Source organism: Mastigoproctus giganteus, chromosome 9 (assembly GCF_048544385.1).
Source record: "Mastigoproctus giganteus isolate SK-2022 chromosome 9, ASM4854438v1, whole genome shotgun sequence".
Taxonomy (NCBI): domain Eukaryota; kingdom Metazoa; phylum Arthropoda; class Arachnida; order Uropygi; family Thelyphonidae; genus Mastigoproctus; species Mastigoproctus giganteus.
Window position 1 is genome coordinate 33,745,778 of NC_143583.1, and position 22,700 is coordinate 33,768,477.

At 35.4% G+C, this 22,700-nt stretch overlaps 2 protein-coding genes across 2 annotated transcripts in view; one reads left to right on the forward strand and one right to left on the reverse strand.

The window, feature by feature from the left end:
- LOC150080139 (death effector domain-containing protein-like) overlaps positions 1-7,776 on the reverse strand; it is a 53,483-nt gene extending 45,707 nt beyond the window's left edge. The window contains exon 1 of the mRNA XM_090381269.1: positions 7,460-7,776. Within this exon, the coding sequence (XP_090237395.1) occupies positions 7,460-7,769 (310 nt within the window). The 5' untranslated portion in view covers positions 7,770-7,776. The remainder of the gene's footprint in view (positions 1-7,459) is intronic.
- A 402-nt stretch (positions 7,777-8,178) lies between these two features.
- LOC150080140 (uncharacterized) overlaps positions 8,179-22,700 on the forward strand; it is a 930,549-nt gene continuing 916,027 nt past the window's right edge. Inside the window, exon 1 of the mRNA XM_090381841.1 lies at positions 8,179-8,259. The gene's annotated coding sequence lies outside the window, so the exon portion shown is untranslated. The remainder of the gene's footprint in view (positions 8,260-22,700) is intronic.

Below are 22,700 nucleotides of genomic sequence, written 5' to 3' on the forward strand. Positions count from 1 at the left end.
AAAGGTCAGGGAATGACCACCGCATATCCCCGGAGCTAAGCACACATATATTTGAAAAATCAGAAAAAAAAAAAAAAAAAAAATTCAAAATTGTTCACTTTTTTGCCACCTTTATTTTCAATCTTTTCTGAACACAACTGTGAAAAATCCTTTTTATAATGAAAGCACATATTTTTACATAATTTTTGAAAGGGGCATCTGCTAAATCAAATGTGAAGTGTGCACATCAACAGTGTGATTCCAGATGATGCTTCAATGTCATGAAGCCAGAGATTGGAGGCATGTGTCAGTAAAGCCAACTCACTATCAATAAGTGCACACGACACTCAACACATACATACATTATATATATATATATATTATTAATTTTATAAAGCAGGTCAATGACACGGCATGTATTCAAGTGCATGGTGGTCGTTTTGAACACTTCCTTTAAAAGGCAAGGTGAATAATTGTTAGAATGCAAAATGGGCTGTAAACTGGAAATAAACTTCAGGCACATATAAACGTTTTTCATTGTTTTCCAAATAAATAGCCATTAACAGTTCTTGAAAATATGGACCATGTTATGAAACATCCCATGCATATGTGTGTGTGTTTTATGGTGCTTCTAAACACAAAAGGCATTAGAATCTACTGTGCTTAGTATCATGTGTACGAGTTGAACATTAAGAAGACAGCAGACAACTATTGACACTAGAAGGAAAGTTGTCCCAAAGAATAGGAGTAGAAAAGATAAATGAGGAAACGTTAGTTTGGACTTGAATGGCAAATGCATGTTGGCTACTTGAGGAATATGCTTCGAGACTTGTTTGGATAAAGGATGGAATAACGGATGCCAATTCAGAAAGTTCCACGGAAACTGTCTAGAGGAGAGAGAGACCGGATTGCTCCGTTCTGTACAGAGTCTAGGAATTTTTGGGGAAGGGGAGCACACCTCAAACATAGGAAGAATATTCCAGGGCAGGTAAAATTTGCAGAGTAAAAGAAGTGCTGAGAGAACCTAGTTTTTCAATGCAGAGGAAGCGATATTTATGAGGAATAAATATTGCTTCCTCTGCATTGAAAAATAACCTTGACGTTTACTTTTCTTATGCTAAGAAAGGTAAAAGTCAAGGTATTTCCAGTAAATGGAGAACTGCAGATTTTTTTTTTTTTTTTTGCGTAGAATCAGAAATGATCAAGTTTTAGACAGATTGAGGTTAACCAAGTTTTCTTCTTCTTCCAGTTGGTGAATTACCTAAAGATCAGCATTTGAGGAATTAGTGATGGATACTTTAGACTTTGCAGATGTTTATAGAGCAAGGTTTATCAAACTACAAGGTGAAATGTAGTGTTGTCAACAGCAAATCAGTTAAAGTTAGAAGACAGATAGCCATTTTCAGATAAGGTGGTTGAAGGGCAGTTATGCATGCAGGAATGACTAATTTTATTAAGATATACACTGTACCATATTAAATCAAGATAATTTAGAATTCAGTATGGTTTCTTGCAATGTTTAGTTACTAATTAAATTTCTAAATTATGCTAATTCAACACAGTGCAGCATATATCTTAATCAAAGGAGCAATTTTCTATCACCCACAGCAAGCAGAGACAAAACTGGCTACCAAATTGCAAAGAACAGAAACAAACCTAAAACAAAAGCTTGTTTAGAAGACTTATGCAAAGTACAAAAATATTTAAATTTTTTTAATAGCATCACATAGCTTATCACTCAGACATGCTTTGGACTACCAGTTGTCACTTTTCCTCTAGTGCCATTATGCTAAATATAAACAAAAGCCTTAGGAATTTCAAGAGCAACTGCTTGAGTTTTTCAAAGGTTTTCTATTGAATCTGTCAAAGATAAGCAACACTGATGGAATCCATATGTTTGGGAATTCTTTTGCTTTGTCAGAAGAAAAACAGGAAGGTATTGAATGGAATGTAATAAACTAGGAGAAGATTTACCAAGATTATCAATGCAAGAGTTGAAGAAAAAGTAAGAAGCTGGTATGTCAGCTTCAGGTGAGGATGCAACAGAAGTATCACGACACAAGAAATCGTGGCTAACAGCTATGACCAGAGACCAGAAATTTCACCTGCCATTTGGGAAAGAATGGTTTCAACTCTTAGCCTAATCAAAATTAAGTTTGGATTTATCAATAACATTTTTACAGCTGTTGTGAACTTTAGTGTAGATAGAAAACGAAGTCGGATATTTGGACAAGCCAATTATGATATATGATGTTCATATCTTAAAACACCTTAGCACATTTACTGGAAACTAAAGTTTAGATAAAGAATGAGTCTTAGAATGGAATGAGAAATACAGGGTTTCATCCCTACAACCTAATGATACAAATAGAAATCATTCACATCATCCCATTTCACACTCTTGTGAAATGGGATGATGTGAATGCTAAATAACATGAGGCTGAAAAGGGCCATGGAAGGGAGGGAGAGAGTAGCTTCTAATATAGTTGGGGAAGGACGTTACGTGGTTGTTATCCATTAAGAATTATTAATATGTACAATTAACCACTCTTTTACCACGTGGAATTTTTAATATATATTTTATTAACCACAGCCTAAACTAATATATACAATAGTGTGATGTTTCAGGTGTCTTGCCGATACCCACCATCAGGCCATGCTGTTTGGGAATAGATAAAATTAAAAAGATGAAGGTTACTAATTAGATTTACATTGGGCAGTTCTAAATTACAATAAAAAAAAAAATTATGATTGTAATTTAGAACTGCTCAATGTAAATCTAATTAGTAACCTTCACCTTTTTAATTTTATCTCTATTCCCAAACAGCACGGTCTGATGATGGGTATTGGCAAGATACCCGAAACGTCACATTATTGTATATATTGTTTAGGCTATGCTTAATAAAATATATATTAAAAACTCCACATGGCAAAAGAGTGGTTAATTATACAGAGTAGCTTCATCAAAGAAAAGATCATCAGTGAATTGTGATCTGAGGAACCAACAGGGTTAATACTAATTGTGTAATTTGAAAGGTTGTTGTTAGTGAGGAAAGGATCAAGAGTGTGAGATTAGAATTTCTAGTATCCTAACAAGTTGCATAATGCAGGGGTTCTCAAACTTTGTGATACTGCAACCTCCCTAAAATGGTAAATGGATTTGTGCAACCCCCATCCCTTTACTCCATGAGTAAAGCTGATGGTACCATTGAGGTTGAAACTGGGCAATAAATATCCCAATAACTTTGATAATTAATAATATTGTATTGGAAATAAACAAAAGAAAAATTGGAATAGTAATAGAGGAATGTGATGCAAGAAAGCAAAAGTATGAGCTTATGTAGCATCACAAAAAAAAAAAAAAAAAAAAAATTCACACAACCATTCCCTCTAAAAGTTTGTCCAGTTTCTCCTTGAATTTATTTAAGAATCCTATAGTAAGAAATATAAATATGGTTAACTAATGAAGGCATCAAATAAAACTTCATTAACCTTAGATTTTTTACTAAGACTACACCTACCAACAGTTTGGTAAAAACATAATAGCATGTAAGCAAGAAAAAGAGTTGTATCTTGTGATTTGGCTAATGAACCGATTGTTAATAACATAACTGAAATGTAACCTTCACATTTATTATTATGAACGAAGATGATTTTTATGCATTACAATTCAACTGTATGCAGCTGCAACCCCCCCCCCCCCAAGATGCTTGTCCTCCCAGAGGGGGGCTGCTCCCCACAATTTTAAAAACACTGGACACTGGCAAAAGGTAATCAGTAAAATGGGTCTAATTTCATGAAATTAGAAAACTGAGTCTAGTTGGGGCTGTGAATTAAATAATTTTGCTTGGCAAATTACTTCATTGTTAGTAAAGTTAAAATGGAGGAAGCCATTTCAAAGAAGGTAATAAGTTCTGAGTGACTTATAGAACACAGGCCATCAATTTTATGGGATGTAGTAAAGTGATTTTGAGCAAGAGGAGATCCACATTATGAAGTCTCTTACAAGGAATATCAGAATGGACATATGCACATAAGTACTCCCCTTAAAATGAAAGGAATCATAACTGATAATTAGGACAAATTAAATATGTGGCAGCAAAAGAAATGGATAACCAAGATTTTGGCAAAAAAAAGGAGGGCTTTGCAGCTGAATTAGGAAATTTGTGGGAGGTTAGCTCTTTTCACAGATAAGTTTATTTCATTAATATGATTATGAAATCAACAGGAATTACCTTTATTTTTGATATAGGATGCTTCTTTTCCAACCAACTCTCCTAGTTCAACACGCTAACAATTCATTGTGAAGGCGATATAAATTTTATAAAAAATATGACACATCTTCCCCACTGACAGAACAGTAGTCTTCCAGACCCCTCGGTCTCAATATTCAGTGCTCAATCCAACTTCTTTCTACAAACACCATACCTCTGCCAGCAAGGAAAACATTACGTAGGTTGACATTAAAATGTCTAAAAAGCTTAATGAATATGGAGCAATTATTCTCTACATTCCTGTAGATTGACATTAAAATTTACATTGAGGTTAAATATGGAGCAATTATTCTATTCATTCCTAGGAATGAAGAGAATAATCACTCCACATTTAAGCTCAATTAAATATGGAGCGATTTAAAACCCGCTGGCTAAAGGCCAATTTCCACACATCTATCTTTCCTCAATTTGAATTTATGCTCCCCTTAGGTTCATAATCTGAACAAGTGGAAGAATCCCATCAGAATTCAGCATGCTCAACCCATTCAAGGCATTATACACCTCAATCAGATCACCTTGCAGGTGCCTAGTCTCCAGCTGCTGCAATTTGCAGAACTTAGGCCTCTCTTGGTAAGAAGATCATTCCCCTCACCAATCTGGTTGCCCTTCTCTGTACACGCTCAAGCAAATCTACATCCTTCCTAAAATGAGGCCTCCAGACCTGTATACAGTACTCAAGGCATGGCCTGACCATTGCCTTATACAGAGGGACAAACCTCCTTTTCCCTCATAGCAAAATTCCTGTATATCATTGACAAAACCCTATGACCTGCCCTGGCAGCCTGTCTGCATTGCTCAGAAAACTTCATATCTGACTGCACAATTCCTCCCAGGAACATGTATAAATCGATGAAGTATTTGATTTAGCATATCCATAGCAAGAATATACCCAACTCCTTGATATAACATTGTCTTTGCAATAACCCCCCCCCCCCACATATACACTGCTTGTCAAGCTGGTAGAGTGTAGATAGTGAGTTATACACTACCAAAGATTTTTCAAATTTCTTTGTTGCAGGACCCTTTTGCAGAAGATTTTTAAAAATTAGTTCTTTGTAAAACCTCAAAAATTAATGGCACTTTTTCACAACTTCTGAATATGGAAGCCTAGGTTTCTCTGTGGTACACACACAGAAAACCAAACAATTCAAATATACTGGATTTCTTAAATATCTGTATTAAAATATAGTAATTATGTCTCAAAAACTTTTATTCCAGTCTTTTTTTATATATATACACTTTTCTGCCACTCTTTCATAAAAATAACAAAAACATAACAAAGATCGTAAATGCTCTCTAATTAAATATCTCATGGAACCCTAAAAAGCTCAGAAGGAAACCACTTTGAAAACCCAAGCACTAGCCAGATTTCGATGTTTTGTAAATAGTCATGAACAGGTTCAGTCCAGTGGGCAATCTAACAGATTGCTTGTAAAAACTGTACCCTCAAAATGAACACTGAATCAGTGACTGTCATAACCTTGAAACACGATTCATGTTGCACAATATATAAGATGAGAAGAACAAACAGTTTTCACCACTTCAAGCCTATACTAAACAAAGTGGTGTTATTGCACAAGACAATAAGAATTATCTACTGCCTAGCATGCCAAAGAGGTCGGCTATTCCCCTCATGATGTGGTAGGGATAACACATCTTGATCACTGTTTATGTAGTATTTATGCAAGTGGGACAGGTGCCTCCGTAGCCAGGTGGGAAGGGGCAGCAGTGCGTAGCACACGCTTCTTGATTAGACTGGGGTTCAAGCCCGTCACCACCAAATACGGAGGATGCGGAAAGGTCGGGGAATGACCACCGCATATCCCGGAGCAATATGGCCTTAGTTGCTAATGCTCCTAAAAACCAAATAACAAACAAGTGGAACATACACTCAATGTTACTAAGAGTTCCAGCAGTGTGCAAGTGCAAACAGAAGTTTTGGTTGCTGTAGAACAAGTACACTTTGCCAAAATTCATTCCATTTACTCACATGTGAGACCCAAATATTAGTTTGTTAGCATTCCAAATGGAAGCTTTAAATTAGATATCATTACTGGAAGAATGCCTATGCAGGGCTGGTGCTAGCATTTGTGGCACCCGAGGCAAAACCTTGTAACAGCACCTAATTCATATCTTAACATATATATATGTGCATGCATTAGTGCATCCAGCAACATTATTTTAGGTGGCACCTGTGCAAGTACCTCACTTGCCCCACCCTTAGCACCATGTGCCTTTGATATACACACTCATACCATTTAAGGAGTATCATTTTTTGATTCTCTCCAGTGTTTAATTATTAAATATTCATATTTAAATACTATTCAGGTTACTGTTATCATCCAGGAAGCTACATAATACTGAAATTTCACATCTAGTAAACCACAACACTGTTGTACATACAATAAAAACACAATATTTGTGACTAAGTGAGCTAAGCCTCTACCCTTTTGTCATAGCAAGCAGAAAACCGACTAATTTTTGTCCTTAAAAACATACAACTTAAGCAATTTTCATCGATATTGTCATTAATAACAATAAGCTGAACAGTTATGTAACATTTCATATGTGGGTTAGCAAATTATTGTATACTTTGTTATACTGTTGTATAACAAGGTACAAGGTGTGTGAATATATATAAAATTGTATGCATATTTATATATATTCACACGCCTCCATGTATGCATATATGTTAAAGATTAAGATATAAATTATTCCAAATGAAATAGCGCTTTAAAATATTACTATTTCATTATTCTAGTGAAGTGCCTATGTGGCGACATGTGGTCATCACTGCAGAAATATTTGAGACAACCCCTTAACCCTTCCATATGAAAAAGAAATGTGTAAACCTTACGGATGTAATATAAAACCTAATTAGTGCTACAACCAAATAGGTTTTATAAATATTAGTTACATACAAATTATGCATTCTTTCATTCAAGTGGATCCAAATTTCATTTATCGAAAACAATCAGAGGAAAATTGCATCACATCATTTACGGTTGTGAGAAACTTGGATCTAAAAATTATTAGGAGATTGGATTTAATATATCGTGAAGTTCAAGCAACACTTTTGATTGTAAATACTATCATTCTCACAGATTCTTCGTGATCAATACTGTGATTATAGTTGTAATACAGGTACACATATACAAGCGTGAAACACCTAAGGAACTTCAGTTCGGTATAGATGTAGAAATTACCTTTTCTCCTTCTTTTCACACTAACCAGGTTGAGCAGATCATAGCGTCTAATACACTTCAATAAATGAATAATATTTGCAAAGTTCGTTTCGTCACACGCCCCTGATTTTGCCAGCGCATCAAATAAATCTTTTCCATTTCGAATTCTGTATTTCGTCGAATCATCTATTACACTGCCGACAAGATAAGTTAATAGTTTCACTTCATCTTTTGTTAAATGATTTCCAACTCTTTGAAATATTTCGTACAACTGCAACTCACGTGTATGTGAGTCTGAACTTATAACACTAAAGTTACAACCACTTCTCATGTCTGCCATACTGAATCGTCGCAATTTAGTATCTCCGCACATAATACAAACTAGGCTGTCATTGGCTGCTGCATTTTGACGTTTATTGTAAGCCCGTTTCTTATCGTGAAATTTTAAAATTACTTTTTAAACTTACAAAAAGTTTTAAAAAGTGTAGCGCAAGTTCATTTTGATCGAGAAAATACTTTTTAAAGTGATTTAACTTAATTAAAGTAATAAATTCAATGGCAAAACATATTTTCATGCATCAAAACGAGCTTTATATTTAAATTTAAAATAATTTAATATTTTAAAAAGTAATTTTCTACGGTAAGATTGCACTCATGGAAATCAGGTGCACCTGCTCGCGTTTCAGTTTCATAAAGCGAAATGAAATGACTTGAAGCTGTATTCCCAGCTGATTGATGATAGTGGCGTTTCCGCCAACTTCCGGGCAGAGACAGATTATTCAAGATGGCGGATACAGCGTCTTCGCCTGCTCACAGGACAGGTGAGCCAGCATTTTTTTACATATTCATATCTGTCTTTAGCATAATATATTCAGTTCGCAAATGGTACCATTTTTATAGGTGTCCTTTGGCTAAAGCATTGTAAATGACATATATGCAAAATAGCTTAAATATAAAAATGTGTTACGACTATTAGTAATGGAACGGTCAATTTGTAGTCTGCCCGAAGTGGATGCGCCTACACGGAACGAGGCCTGAGGTCCATGCCCATGGCTATTCTTTTCTCGTAGTTAATAAGCACTATTCAAATATACTTGATAATTCACACACAGAATATTTAAATTTTTCAGACTTCATGAGATTTATAAAAAATATATAATCGACTTGATAATATAAGTATTTCTTGCGAGTTCACTTTGGAGTTTTTCGAAGTATTTTTAATGTCATTTACGGTTTTGGGCTTTCACGTGGTTGGATCCTGAATCTGCAATCTCTGCTGTGATTGGACTGCTTCGCAGCGCTCACTATTGAAAACGCTTGGTGTGTTCTTGGTTTCCTAAAACTAGCACATGTTTTGCGATTCCATGTGCGTATTGCACACACACATTAATTTTTTCTGCTGACAAAAAAAGAGGAGGTGAAATTAGAGAGCATGTAGACAGTACGAATATGAATACGTATGCATGTACCGATGCAATACACACATGGCAGAATTGGAATGTTCTACATATAAGATATGGAAAAGTTTTTCAATTGTAATGAATTTGGAAGAAATACTTGCTGAAAGAAAATGATAATCTGAATTTTATTTTATTACAATTTAGATATTATTAAAAAATCATTGTCAAAGTATATAATTTCAGATTTATTTTGAATTATTAACAAATCTATAAATTAAATTTAGGCGAAAAAGTAATTAAGAAATTTGAAGGGTGTGTTGAAAATGGTATTGTTTTATAAATTCAAAGTTTATTATTCGAACAGGTTGTTATTAAATTTCTATTTGTTTGCTGTGCTTTGTGTGAAATGAAATCAAGGGTGTGTTCAGAAAGTTTTGCACTTCGTGTATTAAAAAAGTACTAGTTTCATTTATATTTTTTTATTTTTCACTATAATGCCCTTGTACTTTGTTGCAACATATTCCATTTTACTTGTGAGTTTTACCCATAGGCGAAGCAGTTATCCTGGTGTGTTTTGTATCTCAAAAACTTATTTTTTTTATCTGTTAGAATCATCAGTGTGAATTGTATTCCTACAGTATAGAATTCCTTTTCAATCTCCATTAATTATTTTTTAATTGGGAAAGTATAACAAAAAAAAAGTTTATGGCAGGCACATTGTTTGTGAAACAACATGTTTCTTGTTGATAGACTTTATTTATTATTATTTATTTTTTGCCTGCTTTGTTGCAGATTTGGCTTTAAGGTAGAAGGGGTAATTGTTTTTCCCTGTATAGCAAGACTTTCTAATCATGTTTTTTGATCTTATTATTGAATATGATGTCAGAATTAACCTTCCTCTGCTAGCAGGGTGTCCGTGAGATAGTAGTAGTAGTATATAATTTCAGAAATCACAGAAACAGCTATCAAATCTTGCCATAATGCTTGGATTTTGCTGACAAATATACAGACGTTCATGTTGCATCTGCCAGACACCACATGAGCATCTGAATTTCCATCTGGGTGGTCAGTGACCATAAATTCTAAAACAATATTATAAATGCTTTCTTTATTATTGGTTTCTCTCATTTATTTTTGTTTGATATTTTTAATTGGGTTTAGCAAACCATAATTAATAGATCGGCATTTTTAAATTCAGTAAAAAAAAAAAAAGGTAAAAATTAATTTTTTATAATTTGAAAATAGACACCACACAAGTATCCTTGTTACAGTTGATAGAGCAGGTAAAGGTTAAGAATAAAATTTTAAAAGTTCCTCATTTTAAACAATTTTGTCTCTTTCCCCTTCCCTAAAAAAAAAACTGATTGTTTATAAAATTGACAGCACCTGTTGATAGATTTAAATTTGACATGCTGGTTAGAGGGTTAAATTTATTTTATTACCTGTTAAATAAAATCCTTAATTTGCACTTCACTGAGATATTCTTTGAAAGTTGCCTCAACTGCATTATTTCTGTTACCACACACTTCAAATTTAAGGTTTCTAAATAAATCATAATTATGGGGGGCTAAATCTCTGCTGTTGGGTGGGTGGTTTAGCTGCTCTTAATGACATTCTAAGTGGCATACTTAACAACTCCTGCATTTGTGATATGTGCATTGTCAAGTTTTATGGGACTTGCATTCACTTTAGATGTAGATCAAGCTTATGATTGATCTTTTCAGTGCTATATGTGATTGCTAGGGAAGTACATATATCCAATTGTCAAAATATATATTGATCATTTATGGTGAATTTTTCTACAGCTGCAGTGTTTTATATTGGGAGCATCAGATGATTTTTCTGCTTTGGATCATATTCATTAAATTTTTGCCCATGTTTATATTTGTTGTACTTTTCTTATAAATATTCATCATTTTTGAATTTGCTTTGGACTGTTTCCTTCCGGACACAATAACAGTTATCTTTTTAGTAACAATTATTTTGTTATCTAGAAAGAAAATGAAATATATATTTCTAATTCTTTATTAATAAATGGTGTACATTTAATTCTTTGAGAATCATAGCTATTTTAGATGTCATATTGTAGAATCACAGCCCTTTATCTGGGGGTTTCCTTTTATTTGTGAATATTGTGTTAACTTTCTCATCATTCTCTTTGATAGTCTCACAACAAAAATTAGATTTAAACCTTGAACACCTACACATAGAACAATCAAGATTGTGGAAAACATATGGTCAGTATGCACATTAAAAAAAGGGAATGACTACTGAATATCGGAGTTGCCATCAAAAAGCATTTTAAAAGCATAGTTGCTCCAAGTTTAAATACATACTGAGGAGTGCTAATCAATGTCCATATGACACTTAGAAGGTAAAACTGCAAAGATTGGTAATTAGATATTTTAGGGAAGACCTGATTGGAATAAGCAAAATGAATGGGAAGGGTAATCTGACTACTAGGTGAGATAAGAACTGGGAGACAAAATCGTGGTGGTGGTGGTTGGGGGGGGGAAGCACAACAGAAAACTGGATCTCGTGAAGTTTACCTTTCAGCAGTGTGTTGCAGAAAATTGAAATAAATTACCTCCAGATGTAGCTAAGGCAAGGAGTTTTTGAAGTTCAGGGTGTTATATATAAGTTAGTGCATTTTATATCATGTCTTTTTGTAACTAAATCAAAAACTAACCAAAGTTTGCAATGAAATCTTTGATTTAGTTACATATAGACATGATGCAAACTGCACTAACATACATAGTACACATAATCTTGCTTTCTTGCATCATTTGCAATTGCTACTACATGTACTTGTAATTTGAAGCTTATAGCTGTAAATTCTTTACATTCAAGATAGAAATTGATGGTCACTTTTTGGCAATGAGAAAAGTATGAATAATTGGGAAAGGTTTTTTTTTTTTTTTTTGCCATTGATTAATATTTAAAAATATACCACCCATTTAGAAACAAAAAAAAAAAAAAACTTAAATATCATAGTTTTGTGTACCAGGAACCAATTAAATGTTCATAACCTTGTGCATGCTGCAAACAAAATCTTTAATAAAAGATGAGCATTGAAATATGAATACACCTTATTGTATAATGTAAATTGAACAATACTGTTGTATAAGCTCTTGATGGCCAGAAGGCCACTGTCCCTTATCTGTTAGGCTTTACTTTTCTAGTGAACATGTTTTGCATAAGCAAAAATATTAGGACAGTAATACTATCCTTGTGGTGGTCAGTCTTGGCTTTCTATAAGACAGAATAAAAGACAACTTCTCTCACATGTTCTTATTTTTTTTTTCATACTTAAGCACATTACAATGAGTTCTTTAGGTTACTGTTGCACTACAAATTCTCTTTCTTTGAAAACAGTGCAATATCGAGAAAGTATTTTGTATCCTAAAGTTTAGTTCTGATGATGGTAGTTTTTAAAATCAAAAATGACTTTAAAATTTCTGTATAATGTAGCCACATTATAAATAGGTATCCCAAATGGACTCTTTAACGGATCTAGTCATGTTAACATTATTTACAATAATTACATTTAATATTTTTTTATAATTGTCATAATGACATGTCAGTTTATTTACCATTATTTAAGAATTTTCAAGCAAATTTAATTTAAAGCTAAATCAGAAGGCTTCTAACCAGATATTACTCATTTCATTGAGTAGTATCTGGTTACAAAAACCAGTTGTCAAGTTTTTATATGCTCATTTATTAATGTATAACATTGTTTTATAATTTGAGAAAAGTTAAAAATACAAATGGTGCTATGATATGCATTTATGTTGGAGCAAGTAATTTACATGTCTTTGACACCTACGGCCAGACTGCACTCTTTTGATCAAAAACTGTCCTGAACACAAGCTAATATTTTGTTTAGGTTTATTAGTGTCTTACAGTAGCCTGCTCCATTAGAACAGTATACATACACATATTTATTCATTCAAAGAAATATTCTCTTTTAGTTTCTGTCTTCATAGTCATGTGAGTTGTTTTAGATAACATGTATACAATCCCTATGTTAACAATGAAATGAGTAGTGGCATATGATGCTTTCTTGCATCATATGCTAATGAACATTTCTGATTGACAGCCATCATTTTATAATCTCAAAGTAATGATTATAATAAAATTTATTTGGTCTGGTGTGAGAAAACCTTTTTTATACCTTAGTCCTGCTTGAAAAAAATTTATTTTGGCACCATTTTTACTTCTGGTGCCTGTGGTCTCTGTGTAGCATAAAGTGCTACACAGTAAAAAACTTGTTTCTTGTCCAAACAGTAGTTGAGCATTCTGGTCTCTTGTCAGAGCTGTTGCTCAACTTTTTACCATCTGTTCTCCAACCTCTATTAAAACCTGGTGATTCTCTTGTCACCTCAGCTAAAGCTGACTTACTAGCTCTTGTATTAGTGATAAACCTCCTCCTCTTATCAATCCCAGTACACTCACTCAGTGCCTCTTGTGGTCTTCCATCAAAAAAATGTCAGAAGAACTGAACAATTTTGATGCCAAGAAAGCTCCAGGTCCTGATGTAATTTCACCACTTATTTTCAAAACTTGTGCTCCTGAGTTTACTCATGTTCTGTGTTGCTTTTTTTTTTGTACTTTCTTATTCCACTGGTATATTTCCTTCTGCTTGGAAATTTGCTCACATGCAGTCAGTTCCTAAAAAGGGTGATGCATCTCTCCCATGAAATTATTGTTCCATTGCACTTGCCTTAGAGGGGAACAGGTATCCTGTGTGTTATCAGACACTCAGCCTAAAACACTGATGGATCCAATATCTCTCTATTACAGAAGATTTAGGAGAAGTCCGGTTGGCCTGCCTCCCTAAAATCCACTCATGCACACCTTCTCGATGGTAAGCCCTGTTACGTCACTTAGGTGGCAACGAACGTGTAGAGTGGTTCTCTTCAAGATGCCTGGTCAGCATGAAGAGGAAAAGACCAACCCCTCCAGCAATATGAAAGCACGACGAAACAAATGGCCCTCAGTCCCCAGCAGCTTTCACTCTCCCTCTTACGGCAGCGAGAGGATTAGAGTGGAAGCAGAGGGTGCTAAGAATCTCTGGGTACGACCAGGCTGCCATGCACGGAAACTGAACTTGGCCTGTTATAACGTAAGAACACTCATCGGTGAAGACAGGATATTAGAGCTGGAAAAGGAATTAGAAAATGTGAATTGGAATATCATCGGTTTGGCTGAAACAAGAAGAAGAAATGAATCACTTATAAGTTTATCAAGTGGAAATCTGCTGTACACCAATGGAAACAGTGAAAGGAGTGAAGGTGGAATTGGGTTCCTGGTCCATAAAGATTTTAAAAACAACATTTTGGAATTCAAAAGTACATCACCAAGAGTGTCAAGACTAATACTCAAGATTTCTACGAGATACAAGCTAAAGATTATAATGATTTATGCACCAACATCGAGCCATGATGATGAAGAGGTTGAAGAAATGTACACTGAAATTGAGAGTCTTCTAGATGAGCAGAAAACCCACTACACTATTATTATGGGAGACTTCAATGCTAAGGTTGGAAAAAGACAAAACAGCACAGAAAGGGGAACTATAGGAAATTTTGGAATTGGTGAAAGAAATGAAAGAGGTGAAAGACTTGTGGAATTTGCAGAATCTCAAGGACTGTCAGTAATGAACACTTTTTTCAAGAAAAGGGTGAACAGAAAGTGGACATGGAAGAGTCCAAATGGATTAACTACTAATGAAATCGACTTCATCCTCACTAATAGAAGATATATTGTGAATGATGTCACCGTCCTGAATAAGGTAAATGTTGGAAGTGATCACAGAATGGTAAGATGTACACTTGATATAGATGTAGGAAAGGAAAGGAAAAAACTGACTCGAGTAAATAATACAAAGGTCTTTGAGATAACAGAAGAGGAGAAAAAGCAGTATGTACTGGAACTTAAGAACAAGTTTGAGCTTCTGCAGACTGCTGAGGACCAAGATATCGACGAGGAATATTACAGCTTTTTGAAAGTGATAAAGCCCAAGAAACCTATAGGGAAAAAGAAATCCAAAGAAGAAAAAATTAGTCAAGAAACACTTGTCATGATGAACCGAAGATGACAAATGAAAAGCAAGAAAAACACTGACAGGGAGAAAATTGAGTATACTGAGTTATGCAAAGCCATTAGAAAGAGACTCAGAGAGGACATAAGAAGATTTAACACAAGAAAAGTAGAACAAGCATTAAGGGAAAACAAAGGATTTAAATCAGCAGCCATGAGCAGTAATACAGAAAGACAAATGATACTGAAACTGAAGAATAGCGATGGTGTACTTATAAACAGCAGAGAAGGCATAATTCAAATAGCAGAAGACTACTATAGAGAATTATACAAGGAGCAGGGGAATGATGCCAGCAGTGGGGAAGATGGATTGCAAAGTAGCAACACATACGACATACCCAATATTCTTCCTGATGAGGTAGAACATGCATTGAAGTAAATGAAGAATCAGAAAGCCCCAGGGGAAGATGAAGTTACTGTAGAGTTGTTAAAATTGGGAGGAAGAGACATAACACAAAAACTGGCAAGGCTCTTCACAAAGTGCATTAGAAAAGGTGTGACGCCTAAGCAGTGGAATAATGCAATCATAGTTTTGCTGCATAAGAAAGGAGATAAATCAGAAATTGGAAATTATAGACCAATTAGCTTGTTATCCCACATCAACAAGTTGTTCACAAGGGTCATTACTAACAGATTAGAAAGAATACTGGATGAGAATCAACCGAAAGAGCAAGCTGGCTTTAGGACAGGATTCTCAACTATGGATCACCTTCATGTAATATCACAGCTAATGGAGAAAGCAAATGAATATAAAACACCATTATGCCTGGCATTTGTGGATTATGAAAAGGCATTTGACTCCATACAGCATAAGGCAATGTTTCGGGCACTGGAAAGACAAGGCATTGATACCCCATATATTATGATTTTGAAGAAAATATATGAGTGTGCTACCTCCTTTATTAGACTAGACAAAGACAGTAGGAAATTTAAAATTGAGAAAGGAGTTCGACAAGGAGACACAATATCTCCGAAGCTGTTTACTGCTGCCCTTGAGGAAGCGTTCAGAAGATTAGACTGGTCGCAGAAAGGAGTCAATGTGAACGGAGAGTACCTAAACCATTTGCGATTTGCAGATGACATTGTGGTCATAAGCCATGATCCCAAAGAATTAGAGGAAAATCTTAATCAGTTATGCACAGCTAGTAAGGATTTTGGACTAAAGATGAATATGGCTAAAACAAAAGTAATGATGAACAAGTATGCCACAGAAAGGGAAATAATGATTGAAGGAGCAGTAATTGAAAAGGTGGAGTCATATACTTATCTGGGACAAGTTATTAGCTGTAATAATGATAAATGGCTGGAAGTCAAGAGAAGAATAAATTTTGGATGGATAGCATTCAGGAAATATAGTCACATACTGAAGAGCAATATCCCAGTTTGTCTGAAACGTAAAATAATGGACCAATGTATACTCCCCACCATGACTTATGGAAGTGAAACTTGGGCACTCACCAAAAGAATGGAAGAGAAGCTGAGAACCACACAGCGAAGAATGGAACGAATCATATTGGGAATAAGACTGTTAGATAAGAAGAGAAACACATGGATTAGGCAACAAACTCAAGTAAAGGACATTCTTATCAAAACTAAAGAACTAAAATGGTCTTGGGCAGGACACATAGCTCGAAGACATGATGACAGATGGACTAAGAAAATAACAGAATGGTATCCAAGAGGAGCTAGAAGAAAACCTGGAAGACAAAGGCGGAGATGGATAGATGAAATTCATGAGTTTGTGGGTAGTAAATGGATGTTCAGTGCTCAAAACAGAAGCAACTGGAAAGTTGCTGGAGAGGCCTTCATCCTGCAGTGGATTGAAAATGGCTGATGATGATGATGATGATGCACTTGCCTTACTATTAGCATTAGTAGAGGCATATGATGCAAGAAAGCAAGCTTATACACAGGGCTGGTGCTATCATTAGGCCACCTAGGGTGCAGACCTCAGAGGGGTGCAGTACTGACCTCAACCTACCCTTCCCTTGGAGTCTGGGGGTGCTTACTTCATGATCTGCCTAGGGTGCAAGTTGCTGGTGACTAATCTAGTGTCGCCCCTGCTTATACAGCATTGGTAAAAAAAAAAAAAAAAAAAACAGACTTCCCATTTCATCCATCCATTCACTCTAAAAGTTTGTCCAGTTCCTTGAATTTATTTAAGGTATCAACTTCCACAATGACAGATGGAAGTCTGTTCCAGAAATCAACTATCTGCTGGCTAAAAGCAAATTTCTGCACATCTGTTCTGCAACTGTCTTTCTTTAATTTGAGTTTATGTCCCCTCAAGTTTATAATCTGAGCAAGATGAAGAATCCCATCAGTATTGAGCTTGCTCAAACCATTCAAGCCCTTATACACCTCAATCAGATCATCTCGTATGTGCCTAGTTTCCAGACAATGCAATTTTCAGAACTTAAGCCTTTTTTGGTAAGAGCACCCCCTTTGTTCTCCTCACCAATCCTGATATCCTTCTCTGTACTCACTCTAGCAACTCTACATCCTTCCTAAAAAGAGGCCTCCAGACCTGTATGCAGTACTCAAGGTGTGGCCTGACCATTGCCTTATACAAGGGGACAAATACCTTCTTATTCCTGCTAGCAAAATTCCTGTATATCATTGACAAGGCCCCATGACATGCTCTGGCAGCCTGTCTGCACTACTCTTTCTACAAGAAACTCCTCAAGTATCTTGAAGCCTTCCATCTGATCAGTGATCACCAATATGGATTTTGCCAGTAACAATCTAATGGTGATATGTTGGCTTATGTTACCCATCAATGGACATATTCACTGGAAAAGTTTGGTGAAAGTCAAGCAGTTGCTCTTAACATTTCTAAGGCTTTTGATCATGTTGGCATAAATGTCTTCTAAATAAGTTTCCATCTAAAAAAAAAAAAAACAGCAGTCATTATCAATCCACTGCAGAATGAAGCCTCTTCAACCATTCATGTTGAGGGAAATGGACCAATCTGCCACACCGGTCCAGTGTGGGTTGGCAGCTTGACCTTATTTAGCAATCACAGGCTTTGAACCCCCAGTCTACTCGAAGAGCGTGTGCTACTGCACTCCTGCCCCTGACCACTCATCTCTGGATGGTGTTTAAGTTTCTATCTTATGGATTGTCAACTGTTTTTTGTATCTAGGTATCCAGTTTTCTTTCTGACTCTTCACTTCAGGAGATGGTAGATGGCTCTTTGCCATCTAACTTCTCCACTAATGCTGGTATATCCCAAGATTCAGTTCTTTCTCTGACTCTTTTCCTCTTGTATATTAATGACCATTTTTCATTGACTGGAAATTATTATTATTAGCCATATGGTGCAAGGAAGCCTGAGGCTTATGCTGCACCAGCCAAAAAAAATTTGAGTTACACTGTGTGTGTGTGCGTGTGCATGAGAGAGAGAGAGAGAGAAGTAGAAGGAAATCGCCAAGAAAGAGAAGAATGATGATATCCAGCTGAGGACCCTGGGTGTGCCAAGCCCATACTCATCAGATGTGAGCCCCTAGGGTTAATCCTATTCATGGTTTTGCTGATGATAGCACATTGCATTCTACTTCCAGTTTGAGAAACCTTGCCCTGCACAAACAGCTTCAACTTCTTGAATATCCACTACCAATTCCTTAAATGCTCATCTCCGGGTAATTCTCCAGTGGGGCAAAGATAACTTAGTTAATTTCAATCCTTGTAAAAACTTAGTCCTCTCTTATATCTTGCAAAAAGGATTCTGCTGCTCCTATGCTTTTCAACGAAACTCATATTTCTAGACAATATCACATGTCTCTATTACCGATTACTCTGATTTCTAATCTCTCTTGACATTAAGCACATCACAGCTTTGGCTTCCTCTGAATCCAGAAAAACTGGGTTTTCTCTCAACATTATTTTTTTCTAAACAGCTGCTCACTCTACAAATTAATCTGTCCTATGAAATATTGTTCCCACAACTGGGGGTAATGTCCCCCATAACCTCTCTCAGGCTTCTGGATTCCATTCAGAAGAGGGCAGTTAGGTTAATTAATGACCCATCTCTCTGTCTCATAGACATTCTGTTTTTGCTTTCATGCCTTTTCTATAGATAGTTCCATGGTCACGGTTCTTCTGAATTGACTTTTATAATTCCTCTCTCTCTCTCTCAAACCAGTCTGAACATTTGCTGCAACCAGTCAACATCTATTTACTGTCCAACTTCAAACTCGCAGAACACCAACTTTTTTCTTCCTGATTTATCCCTTCAACTTAATTTTCTGGAACAGCTTCCCTTTACACACATTTAAGTCTAATGTCAGCAAGTATCTTCTTTCATCTTCTCAGCCTTTATCCCACACACTACTAAGTACTACAGGTTCTAATACCTTTTGTGATTGGAGTTTTCATAGAAAAGAAAAATCATGAACATAACTTAAAATACGCTTTTAGTATCTTATATTTTGAATTCAAGGTGACCACCATCTCGATGCATACATATTCCTCCATCTTAAATGCATATTGCCAGTATGCAGCACAGCGGGATTCTGATTATTTCTTCTTTAATTTCAAGTTTAAGCCTGGTAGTAGTGTGAGTAATCGGTGTAGAAATTTTTTCTGTGAAACTATTTGAAAATATATCCACAATAAAAAAAAAATTGCATGCTGTCAAATATAGGAGGCCCTTCTAGCCAAGGAATGTTTCCATCCCTAGACATGACATGATTGAGAAACAACTGACTTACACTCTTCATTGATGTTCTGGTAATATGAGAAGTTGCCAATTTTATTGGAATAAAGTGTCATCATCAACTTGAAGGAATTGTGTGAATCCTTTCTTTCTTCAGAACTTTATCATTTAAACGTAGAAGATAGATGTCATTGTTGCATTTCATTATTATCTTTGAAAGAAGTAAAGGCTAATAATGTCAAAAGATGATATTGCACATTAGCATTAGCATTAGCAGAGGCATATGATGCAAGAAAGCAAGCTTATTCAGCATCAGCCAAAAAAAAAAAAAAAAAACCCTCTCCCATTTCACCCCTCCGTTCGTTCGAAATACCTGTCCAGTTGAGCTTTAAATTTGTTTAGGCTATCAACTTCAACAACAAGTGATGGAAGTCGGTTCCACCAACCAACCACCCGCTGGCCAAAGGCAAATTTCCGCACATCTATCCGACATCCGTCCTTCCTCAATTTGAATTTATGCCCTCTGAGGTGATTATTCTGAGAAACATGTTACAGTAACCATGTGACTCTGTAAAGCCTTGCCTTCTAAACTTTTTTAACATCAACACGCCTTTGTATGTGCCAAAAATAATTCAACACTCCACCCAGAATTTTTTAATTATTTATCACTCCACTTTTTTTTTTTTTTTTTTGTTCCTTAATTTTAGATATGTGAAGAATGCAACTTCTATGTTTTAGTCCAAAAACATAATAAAGAAGAGTAAGAGTGAGAAAAGATGTACAGTACTAAGCCCAAGGTTAACCAAGACCATCTAAACTTGACCATGTCAGTTATTAGCTTTTAAAGAGCTAATAAATGACAAATAAATATGGTAGATACAAAAAAAAAAAAAAAAAAAAAAAAATGTTACTTGCCCATCCCCTCTAATAATTTGCCCTTAAATTTATTTATGTCCCCTTATGTGCATTGTCTGGAAAAGAGTAGGATGCCATCAGCATTTAGTTTATTCAATCCAGTTAAAACCTAAACACTTCAGTCAGGTCTCCTCTTGGTTGTTTAGTTTTCAGATGCTGCAGTTAACAGAACTAAAGTCTTTTTTGGTAAGGGTTCTTTTGTGTCTTAATCTTGTTGCTCTTCTCTGCATCCATTCCAACAGATCCATATCCTTAAAATGAGACTTCTAGACCTACATTTAGTACTCAAGATAAATCTTTGTCCTTACAGTCAGAGTTCCTGTATCATTGGCAGAACCTTATGAGCTATCTTAGTAACTTATGCAATGCTCATGTGCTGCTCATTAATTGTATTTTAATAAATCAATTACACCAGTATGGGTACTGAAAGAAAATTATAGCAAAAAATAATGCTTGTGATGCCAAAATTTGATGACACTGTTTGGGGACACAACATGACATCCTGAGGGTGTCTTGAAACCTACATTGGAAGCTCTGATGTAAAGGTTTATGGTAGAGTAGATGGGGATTTTCATCTGACCAATACCAAAAATTGAGTTATTAACAAGTCCAAAAGGATGAAAATGTGTTTTATCAGCTAATAAACAGATGGCAAAAAAAAAAAGTCTTCATTCTTGTTCAAGATTTGATAAAAATTTGAACAATTAAATTAATTACAATCTTTCAATATGTGCACCCGGATTTTTATGAGTGGAAATTTAAGTCTTTGAAAAATGCATATCATATAACTGTCTGGGATGTCAATGACTGTGATGAGTATAATGAACAACTGTAGTAGTGCTGGGCAGTAAACTTTAACTTTCCACATATCCATCCGACCTTGAGGTTGGTTGGTTGCTTATGTAGTAGCAAGACTTTTGTGGATTTATTGGATGATTGTTTCCTACATCAGCATGTTTGAGAGAAAGCAATACTCTTGATCTGATTATTAGCAGTGACCATTCTTTCATATATTCTGTAGGTAAAAGAATATATGAAAAATCACACAAGTGTATTTATGTGGGATTTAGTTAAAGATGTAACTGTTGTCAAAGGCAAGTGAAAGGGCTTTTGTTTCATAAAGGACTACAGCAATCTGAGACAGTTTTTAAATTCTATACAGTGGGAAGCATTCAGGGATGTTATTGTAGAAGCTACTAGGCTTTATTACCAAATAAGAGATGCAATTCAAGGCATAGATCTAAATGGATATCAGATGAACTGATGAGACTTTCAGAATAGAAGAAAAATGCATTGGATATAAATTATCAGGTGATACAAAGCCTATGGTAGGTATAAACTAGTCTGTAATCAAGTCAGAAAGTAGGTTAGGCAACCAAGGCAGATTATAAGAAGTCTATGTCAAAGAATGCTAGAAAAGCAGCAAAGACTTCTTTATTTACATTAACAGTAGAAGGAAGGAATTGTATAAAATATATATAGACATGATATGAAACGTGCATGAAATATAGATAGGGCATGAAGCACACATGTCAAAGGTTTAACTGTTGAAGATCCTCCTCAGGTTGCTGAAAAATGGAGCAGATATTTTGCATCTTCATTCATTCATTAGGAGTCCTTTACAGAGGGAAATGCCAGAAGTTGATCAAAATATAATAGGGAGCTAAATGATTTTGTGAAAACTGAGGAAAGTGAAAGAGAAATTGTTGAAGATAAGCATAAAAAAAAAAAAAAAAATGCCTGGGGTGGATGGAATCTATCCAGTTATATTAAGGGAGGGGTTGCAAGGGAAGTAAGCAAACCTTTAGCCATAATTTTGCAAGCGTTTTTGGATTCAGGAGAGGTTGCTATGGGCTGAAGATGTGTATCCCCAGTTCAAAAAGGGGAGGATCAAAAGGTGACATGAGTAATTGTTGTTGTTGTTCGCATATCGGCTTCTGTGGTTATAATGCACCTCCCAAAGTTTTTGCATTTACTCTAATCCAAGTCTGAGGCGGGATTCGAACCCGCGACCTTTGGGTTTCCAGGCAGGCACCTTACCCACCCGGCTAGCCTGGTATCTGACATGAGTAATTACATACCTATTAGCTTAACTTTTGTTCCAAGAAATAGTGGAGTCTCTGGTTAAAGAAATAATCCAGACATCTAAACTGGAATACATTTATTGCAGTCACAACATGGATTT